Source organism: Crocuta crocuta, unplaced genomic scaffold, assembly GCF_008692635.1.
Source record: "Crocuta crocuta isolate KB4526 unplaced genomic scaffold, BGI_CrCroc_1.0 scaffold1133, whole genome shotgun sequence".
Lineage (NCBI taxonomy): Eukaryota > Metazoa > Chordata > Mammalia > Carnivora > Hyaenidae > Crocuta > Crocuta crocuta.
Window position 1 is genome coordinate 809,471 of NW_027530366.1, and position 10,354 is coordinate 819,824.

Genomic DNA, 10,354 nt, shown 5'->3' on the forward strand with positions numbered 1-10,354 from the left:
AGATATTTTATTTCTAAGTTTATTTATTTATTTATTTATTTATTTATTTATTTATTTAGAGAGAGAGCATGAGCGGGGAAGGGGCAGAGAGAGACGGAGAGAGAATCTCAAGCAGGCTCTGTGCTGCACAGAGTCGGACATGCGGCTCAAACTTGCAAACCGTGAGATCATGACCTGAGCTGAAATCGAGTCGGACACTTAACTTACTGAGTCACCCAAGCACCCTGTACACAGAGGTATTTTAGGGCAGCAGTTCTCAAGTGGGGGCAATTTTGCCCCCTCCAGGGCATTTGGCAATGTCTGGAGGCATTTTTGGCTGTAACAGCTTAGGGGGAGGGATGCCTCTGGTGTTTAGTGGGAGACGCCACAGATGCTATTAAACATCTTACAATGCACAAACCAGTCCCCACAGCAAAGAATTACCCAGCCGTAAATGCCAACAGTGCCAAGGCTGAGAAACGCTGCTCTGGATTTAGGCTCGTTTCAAAATTAGAGACAGGAAGACCACCCAAGGAACTTGTATTCACACATCCATAAAAATGAGTTGTCTAGAATGGCTGGTCACTGGACAGCTGTATCTAGCTCCTGAGAGGATTCTGTCTCAAATAGCAGACATTAGCTATGAGACATTAATGAAGGGGTGGCTAACATAACTGGCAGCACGCATCCTGCTTGAGGATAGAACATGATAATGGGGGTGATGGAGGTGGGTAGATTTGTAAAATTTAGCCTAGTATCAACAGGACCACTAATAAGAAAAAAATTGGAACCGAAAAACAGTGCTGGGATCAAGAGATCCATCGAGTCCCTTAGAAGGGAAAGGCTTCAGGACCTATATTTCCAAGTCTTTCATGCAAACATTTTAATAAAGAGGTTCTTCCTTACAGCATTCCCACAATTCTGAATGCCTGGTAGGGCATCAAAGAATATGCCAGAGAACAGTGTCTTTTCTTTTGCTTTTCTGGGAGATGCCTGGGATAGTGTAATGTAAGGAGGGACAACATGGGCCGAGCTGATCTTCACTGGAGAAGTCTAACAGAAAGGTCCCCTACTTCAGAGGCCAACACTACAGCTTTACTTGTTGGCAGATCTGGTGACAGAATCCAGGCCTCCTGCCACTGTATCCTGTTGCCTCTGAGCTGTGCCAAGCATGTACCACAGCAGACACTGGTATGTGGCCACATCGTCTCTCCTATGCGCTGCACACAGTCTGTGCAAAATCCTGACCCATTCCCTGTGTTTAGCTGAAGTCGTTAGTCAGGCCCAGCTTACATAAGTGAACACACCTTCTCTCTTTTCCATTCCACTGCCTGAATCGCAGCGTCTTTGTGACATTTGGATCATCTGAAAACCACAGTTCTTTTGAAAGAGGAGGTCGCATGTATGGCAGCTCAGGATCTTCAGACACAATCAGTACCTTTAGGTATAAAATAATGAAACTTATCAGAGTTAGGTCATTTAAGAGGCAGATGCCAAAGTGTTCACAGGGGCTAAGTGCCTGCGGACCACGTCCTCTGCGCCAAGCAAGACAGTGTGCACCTCACCCTGGCCCCTGGATCCCGAGCCCGGATTGATCTGGCTGCAGCAAAGGCAGCAGTGCCTCCACCGATGAGAAGGAATGGAACGTGACTCGGTACCCTGACTTGAGGAACTGGTTCTCCTTCTGAAGCTGTAGACAACAGACCAGACAAGGTTAATTTTCTGAAAATCTCAGATTAGTCCTTGCCACTATTAAAAAAGAAAATCACCTTGCACTTGTTCCGACCCTTTACGTGAGGCTAGCAAAACACTGTATCTATGTTAATCTTGACAAACTTCACAGCCACCTGATAGGAGAGGAAAAGCAAGTATCTCTTTCACTTCGTAAGTGAAAAATAGCCCCCTAAAAGGTGAGTGACTTGGCCAATGTCATTCATTCATTAAGTCTGTCGGAACTAGAACCTAGCTTAAATGTCTAGCTATTGAAATATATATTAGAAAGCTTCTGCTCTTTCCATTCACTTCCTACTGACCAACAAGAAAATATCAAGTTCATTTTCAGCTTTTGTTAACAATAAAGAGGGGAAACTCAGCAGGTCAAGTGGGGATTATCATACAGTGTTCAGGAATAAGGAGATGTTGTTGAAGAAAGAGAGGTAAATCGTCCACCCAGAGTTGTAGGGTTTATTAAAGGATTAAAACATTCCTCTCTGAAAACTCAAGCCAGTCATGGAGATGGAAGTGATGGCTAGGGCTATATGCTCTAGGGAAACAAATATATCTTTAACAAATAGAAAACTCCAAAGACTCTAACAGAGAACAAAACAGACCAAAATAATGTCCTCATCGAAAAAAAACGCCTTCATGTCTTTTCCAACAATTTTCCTCACCAAGCTTGCCTTTGTAATTTAAAGCTTGCCCTTTAAGAGTCTGATATAAAGAAAAACAACAAATCATAATCATCGTTAATGACTATGCTCAAACCCAAATTCCAGTCAATTACTTTAACAAATTATTCCCAAGTCTGGGGTAATTCCATAGTTTCTTGAAGCTAACCATCTCATACCATCGTCCTGTATAAGACATCTGCAAAGTACAGCACCCAAACTGTTTTTAACGTGCCCTTCACATACTGAGCCTCAAATGATATACTCACCAGGTGACGTGGCCATTTTATGCTTCTCTTCTGGTGTTAGCCCTAATCCTGACATTCTTTCATTATATCTTTTTTGGTCATCTTTTATAGTCTTGTAGGCCTGCAGATCCAAACATGGAGAAAATTTATTTCATCATAAAGCTAGCTCACACCATAAGTAATATCATTATCTTTCAATTAAATGAGAAGCTTTTGTCTACATGAAGTTCTTCTATTTTAAAATCATCAAGTCAAAATTATTTTCTCAAGAAAAAAAATGCTGAGTATGTATACACTTGGCCTAGAAAGAATACAGGTAAGCAGATGAAAATGTTCCAGTTTCAAATTTCCTTAGGCTCTGGGGTGCCTGAGTGGCTAAGTTTGTTGAGCATCCCGGCTTTTGACTTCAGCTCAGGTCATGATCTCACAGTTCATGGGTTCAAGCCCTGCATCAGGTTCTGTGCTTGCAGTGTGGNGTTTTCCAGGTAGATGTCCCAACTTTTGCTGGGTACTCAGATAATGCCCTGAAACATGGCTCCCCGTATCCTAGTCTTATAGAGTAACTCATCTTTCCCTCAATGGTCTCTCCTTTTTTTGACACTCAGGTATTTATCAAGGGTCAAACACCCTGCTTAATCACATATTTCAAATATACTACCTTTTCTAGCTGTTCAACTTGAAAAGTTCTTTAACATTATGACTAGTTTTTTTTTAAACATACAGCATCAGATTTTGCTGGAGATTTTTTATAACTGGCAAGAATGACTTATTTTAATTATAACACTTTCACTCTTTTGTACTCTACAGGCTCAACAAGACAGAAAGTTAAGTGATTTATGTCAACTGAAATCCTAGGTTATTAATTAATTGGAGGAGAAAGTAAGGGCAATCAGAAGAAGTGTCATAAAACATGTTCTAAGAATATTTCTATGATCCCTTAGGCCATTAGGCAATGGGCTGTAACGAGGAACCTAGACTCTGAGATCTGGATGTAACATTTATCAGCCTGGAAACATCTAACATATGATATGAATGGGTTAGAAAATTAAGTACTCTATGTTAAAAGAGAATAGGTAGTCCTTGAATTTGCCACTAGATTCATGAAATTAATAAGTTGAATTCAACTAACATTAATTTCAGGAAGAGAGTTTTTACCTTCCCCACACTTAAAAAGATATTTCTTTTAAGAAAGGGAATTTTACCTAAAAAAAATGGCTTAAGCCGGTCAACATGAGTGAAAAGAGAAACTGGAGTCATGCTCAGCAGAGAGGGACATCCAAAAATAGCCTAGGCTCTCTTACACCTCCTGATGGTTTCACACAAGAGGGAAAGAGCAGACCAAAAAATATCTTGAGGTTTAGTGGGGTTTGTCATATTTATATACACATATATTTATGGATCTAGCTTTTTAAGTAAATATCCTGATATAAAAATGTGTACAAATAATCTAAATAGAAATTTACTTTTCCCCCAAGTACTGCTGTATTCCTAGTTTGCACAGATTTGCAATTATTGTCATGAATTCATGAAGGGTTAAGAAAAACTACAAATTTGTGAAAAATATCACTGAAGACAACTCTTTTTAAGGTTATTTACTTACTGAGAGAGAAAGACAGCAAGCATGAGCAGGGAAGGGGCAGAGACAGAGGGAGAGAGAGAAAATCCCAAGCAGGCTCTGTGGTATTAGCATGGAGCTTGACTTGGGGCTTGATCCCACAAACCATGAGATCATGACCTGGGCCAAAAGTAAAAGATGCTTAAATGACTGAACTACCCAGGTGCCTCTGGTGCCTCTGGAGACAACTTTTCTGAACAGATTAATATGGCAGTGTTTATTTGCCTTAAAAGAAATTTGAAAGGAAAAAGGTCATTCTCTGGGGCAATATGATTTTACCAGTTGAACCAGTTGAACAAGTTGGGGAAAGGGCCCCAATACTAAATCTCATTAAATATTCTAAAGGCCACTTTAGCTCTGCTCACTGACTAGTAACATTACTGAGATTAGGAGACCTGCCTGTTATCCTAGAGAAAGTCACTAGAGCAGGAGGAGGAGGAATGCCCACATCCACGCCTATCAGGAGTTCCTACTTGCAGTCTAAGCGGAAGAAGTGCTATTCAAATCACTGCTTTTCAAACTGAGGTTGCATCCCATTACTGGACTGTACAATCAGTTCAGTAAGGTTCTAATCAGCATTACAGAAACAAATAGAAGAGAATAAAACCATCAGAGTATGTCATCTCTACTAAGTATTATTTTGAATTTTCCTTGAATTTTACGTATTTGTAGTTACATAATGGGTTGCAAGATAAAATGTATTTCTTTCTGTGGATCATGGTAAAAAAAATGTAAAAATGACTGGTTTAAAGTACAGACCCCAAATATTTCAGAAAAGTTTTCCTTGTTCTTAGTTCTGTCCCCATATTTCTGGAGGCTGGAGTTGGGGGAAGGGAAGGAGCTCCCAACTCAGGAGTTACTACAGTAGTATTTGTACTTAAATCAGAACATTTCCTCATGTGCGAGAAAAAAATTATGAAGGAATGCCATTGTCGACTGAATGTCTATGTCCCTCTCAAATTCCTATGTTGAAGCCCTAACTCCCAATGTGATGTTATTTGGAGATAGGACATTTGGGAGGTGATAAAGGTGAAATAAGGGCATGGCCTTAATCTGACAGGGCCGGTGCCCTTATAAGAAGAATAAGAAACTTCAGAGCTCATGCACTCACTCTCTTGCTCTCTCTGGGCTATTTTGTTATAGCAGCCAGAGAAGACTCATACAAACACTAAATAACTTATAGTTATATCTCATCAAATCTTAACTCCAATTTTAAGTTAACAGTTCTTGTGAGACTAAGACCAGTTTCAGAGGATAAAAATCTAAGCTACCTCAGATCACATTTTAAATAATTTAAAACCTAATATAAAACCTTACAGAACAGTTTAATAACAGTTGTAGGTAGACAAAAGCTTATCATTTAACCTGAAAGCACTATAATAGAGTAGCTTTACTATTACCAGTGTTGGATAAACACAGAGGGCAATGAGGCATTTAAGTGAATGGCTTGAGAGGAACTTGTGCTTCGTAGATATTTCCAAGGCGGGAGAAACCAACAGTCACTGGTCCCTGTCTTGTGGCCTGGCATCAAGAGGTTTGCCTGGCCAGCTCTGTGAAGGCCATCCAACTCTGGTACAGCAACATAAACCAGAGGCTTAAAAGGTTTCAGCTGTTACAAACATATCAGGTGCAAACGCTTTAAATCCAGTTTTGAATGAATGAGGTGGAACTGATGGCAAATGCTGAGAGCTAGGAAATGGAAAAGGTAAGGCTCAGAGAGTAGTATCTCAATTATGAATGAGAGGCATTTATGAAAGCAGTCTACACGAATGTGTTAGCTCGTACCACTTCAGCCACTAGTTTGACCAAATTATAGATTACAAAAGGGACACTGCCAAATGAATTTACTTTGAAATAGAGGCTGGGGGTGGGTGGGGAGAATACTGTAATTCAGTGGCTTTTTTGGACCTCCTCAGAAGCATTCAATAAAATGCCTTTTCACAATAAAAGATAGGCTGATCATTTCTGACAAAACACAAAAATTACGTTTTACCTAAAATGATCTAAACGGATGGTATTCAAATTCCTTTTGTTTGCTTATTCAATGTTTACTCTTTGAGACTATCTTGTTAGGTCTGCAGCACTAAAGCACAATATAATTTAGCATCTTAAAAAAGAATTATGAACTTGGCAAAAGTTTCAAATACAGGATTAATGAGAAGGATCTATAATAACTATTAAATGTATGATAGCTTTAGATACATCTGGTAGGGCTTCAACAGTTTGAAAGATAAGATCTGAGGGCTCCCTAGTGACTGACAATGTCCCTTTGATAAATACCTAGAAAGCACATGCTGTGAATATTTCACTGTCTAATGGATCAAGTTTTCATTAGTGCCATGGTCTCACCCACCCTACCCCCAAATATATTTTAGTGTAAGCATCTTACATAATAAACTCCTGCCCCAGTGACTGTCGCTCCTACAATTAAGAAGTATACTAGGCTTCTGCCATCTTTCACAGGAGCACCTGTAGACGCTAGTGATCTAGAAGGGGATCCTAGGTGATGACACTGCACAACTGTAGGTAAAGATAGGGCCAAGAAAGAAACAAAAGGAAATAGAGAAAGCACTAAGTATTAATGAAGAAACATTCAACACAAAGGCAGGGAAGCATTTTTGGTTACCCTGTGCTAAAAAAGAAAAAAAAATGCGGCTCCAGGACTGGAGGAGACTGTGTCCTTCCTCAAAGTCTGTTATCAGACAGAGCTCACCTACTTCTTAGTCTGAGTCGATTCACAGCTGGCAAAAACTGTCTATTGGTGCATTTGGGAGTCAGGTCAGTCAATCTAGGTAACTTCAAGTAATTTTCATCGCCCCCCCCCTTTTTTTTTTTTATAACCTAGTGACCAAGGAACAATGATAATTTCACTCTTACCAGTATGGAAAGAACTAAAACCATAATGGCAGCCAACCATTTGCTCCTGGGGAGTGAAGCAAACAGCTTTCTTCAATCAAGGGTGTTACTAGGTGTTATCTAAGTTGGTTCACTCAACCTTATGTGATCCAACTTTAGAATGATCTGCTTAGTCACAGTAAACCCTGCCAAGTTAAAAAAAAAAAAAAACACCTACAGAAGAATTCCTCTGTGACCAACTAAGCTGATCAGAGTTCATTTAAGGAGATAGAATTGTGTTAATACTACATAGCATTTAAAAACATATTTCTCACCTCACGCAAATTCCATTAAAAAACTGGAGATACTATACTAGGCCTACTTCTATAATAGAGTCTTTGGGTGAGATTCAGGGATAGTTTTCCTTTTAGAAATGCTTAATAGTTTGTATTGAAAGCTGTTGTTGTTGTTTTTTAATGTTTGTCCCAAGCTGAGGGAAACACTGAATATGTGGCAAATGGGTCAAAATAAAATATTGTGCTAAGAAGCTGCAATGAGTTCTGACCTATTCACAGGTTAGTGTGTCATATCCAAGAGAAAAGGTACAATTTTGTGGATTAGTCAAATCTAAGAAAATGCAGTGTCTTTCAAGTAACGAGTAAAAAGACAAGTGAAAAGAGCAAAGCTAGTCAACATGAGATTAAATTTCAGTCATTCCCACGTTGGCTTTCACAGGATGTTAGACAGTAGGCACTTTAAGGAAGGCTTTTTGGAAACTTTTCCCAAAGGAGAAAGGGGAGTTAGCTGCAGAAGTGTTAAAGCAGGGGAGTATTCACTCTACTAATGGGAGCTGTCTGGCAGCTTCTTTCACAAGCTGCTTTTCTACTTACATATGCACCAGCTCCTATTGTTGATAAGCCCACCATAAGGACTAATACAGAATTATCGATTTTGCCCCCTGATGCACCAGAGCTAGCCATTTGTCTTGTCATCTGGAGTTCTAGAGGAACATGCCATCGCTGGAGCAAGTTGCCTGAGGAACACAATTCATTAAGACACACACACACATACAAAAATAAAATAGTTAATACACATTTATGACTACAGGTCAATGCACTGTACAAGTAAAGACTTACTGCCCATTGGGCTGCGTGAGGTTACTGTTCAATGACCAAGAAAAAAATAATCAAAACTGTACGAATACTACAGATATCAGAATCCTCAAACTTAAATTGCTGGAGAGTTTAAGAGTATAATTGAATGCTGCCCAGGGAAGAAATTTACAGCTTCCAGAAAAGATAATGAAAAACAAATGGGCAGTTCATCAAACATTTCTCTCTTCACATCCTCTTCACAAATGAAGTGAACACAGAGAGGTGACTGAATAGATACAAATGTAAACTACAGGCTACCTGGGATATTCATTAGAACCACCACTTATGGAAAAATTTAAATGGCTGGCTCGAACCCCGCACAAAATAAGAAAACCCCACAACACAATCTAACCAGGACACAGTTCTGTCTTTCATGAAAGGTAATGTGTCCTGGAAGATGGAAATGTTAAAGGACAAAATAAGAAAAAAAAATTAAGTGGATTTATCTTCCCCAAAGAACTAAATAATTTCAGAATATAAAATATTTTCTACAATGATGAAATTTAAAACATCCATCAACTATTTGGCTCTTAGTCCTCCAAAATAATATAAATATTATGTTGGTGTAAAACTCTGTATATCTGTGTAATTATCTGAAGAATATAACAACTCTCATATATGGAAATGAAGGAAGGTCTCAGAACCCTCTCTGCTTGTGATACTCCTCATGCTGACTACTGACCTAGAACAGGGGGTTGGAAACTTTTTCTGTAAAGGACCAGATTGTAAATATTTTCATCTTTGCAGACCACACAGTCTCTGCTGATGTTGCACAAAAGCAGCCAGACAAGATATAAATGAATGGGTATGGCTGTTTTCTAATAAAACTTTATGGGCACTAAAATGTGAATCTTAAATAATTTTCATATGTCACAAAATAGTCTATTTTTAATTTTTTTCAGCCATTTAAAAAATGTAAAAACCAATCTTGGCTCAAGGGGCATGCCTACAAAAGTTTGTGGGTTTGGCCTGTGGGCTGCCATTTGGTGATCCCGATCTAGGGCAGTGGTTCTAAAGCTTGAGCATGCATCAGAATCCTCTGGAGGGCTTGTCAAAACACAGATGACCAGACTCACCCCCAGAGTTTCTGAGTCTGGAGATCTAGAATGGGGACTCAAGAATTTTCATTTCTAACAGGTTCCTAGGTGATGCTTATGCTGCTGGCCTGCACTCTGAGAACCAATGGTCTAGAGGCATATAGATCTGACCAGGCTTTGAAGGACAAACAGAATGGACACTGGTTGTAGCATTTCATATCAGAAATACGGAGCTTTCCTCCTTGCTTCCACAATTTCAGGGCACAGAAAGTAAAAACAGGTCCAAACCAGGTCTCCAGTCTCTTACCTGAAATCCTTGGGAAGATTTGTATTCCAGAACTCAGAATTGTTTGGTTTTAAGTATATAATACAGATGCCATACCATAAATAACACTCAGCACAGGAAGGGGCAGCAACCCACAGTCACACACATTAATGTTTCCATGACAAACTTCACTGAGTGGGATGAACAAAAGATTATAAATAGGCTTTCTCTCCAGTTCAGGTCAGATTTCACTGACAAATGAGTTACAAAAACCTGATTTTTTTGAGTCCTATTTTGATTTCTGAATTACAGATAAGAGACTATAAACCCACACCTTTAGAAGTAAAAATGTATTTTTCTTTACTGTTTTTATTTCTTACCTGCTTTAGAATCCTTCATCGCCATATGAAATAAAATGGTTTATATTTGGAAATAACAAATCATGAAAATAAAAACATGCAGGGGTGGAGAAGCTTATCTCAGTCTGGGCAAGCTTTTGAATTTCAGAAACCCATAGAATGATTGAGCACCAAGCAGAAACTGACAACTCTCAGAGCTTAGAAAATGAAACTGGGTAGAAAAAGTTCCACATGGTTTCGTTCAACAAATTTAGTTGTGTTCCCCACCTCCACCCCTGAGTTTATTTATTGAAAATAAGTGACTTTAAAAAAAATTCTGCTGATTATTCCTCTAGAAAATCCTAAATCCAGATACAACAAGTTCGTTTTAAGGTAATACCAGAGTTTATTCTGTTTTTGCTAGCTTTTCACAAACTGATAAAACTAAGAGTGTAGATTTGGGAGAGTTTAGCAGTTTTTGACTTGATTTGCCAAA

The 10,354-nt window shown here is 39.0% G+C and overlaps 1 protein-coding gene across 2 annotated transcripts in view; it reads right to left on the minus strand.

The window, feature by feature from the left end:
- AIFM1 (apoptosis inducing factor mitochondria associated 1) overlaps positions 1-10,354 on the minus strand; it is a 41,190-nt gene that overhangs the window by 24,480 nt on the left and 6,356 nt on the right. Inside the window, exons 2-5 of one of the 2 annotated variants that reach the window (XM_077766163.1) lie at positions 6,619-6,749; positions 2,636-2,735; positions 1,545-1,669; positions 1,287-1,417 (exon numbers count right to left, since the gene is read on the minus strand). In XM_077766163.1, the coding sequence (XP_077622289.1) occupies positions 1,287-1,417; positions 1,545-1,669; positions 2,636-2,735; positions 6,619-6,749 (487 nt within the window). Of the gene's footprint in view, positions 1-1,286; positions 1,418-1,544; positions 1,670-2,635; positions 2,736-6,618; positions 6,750-7,954; positions 8,098-10,354 lie in introns of both variants that reach the window. The other variant, XM_077766162.1, reaches the window with a different exon arrangement.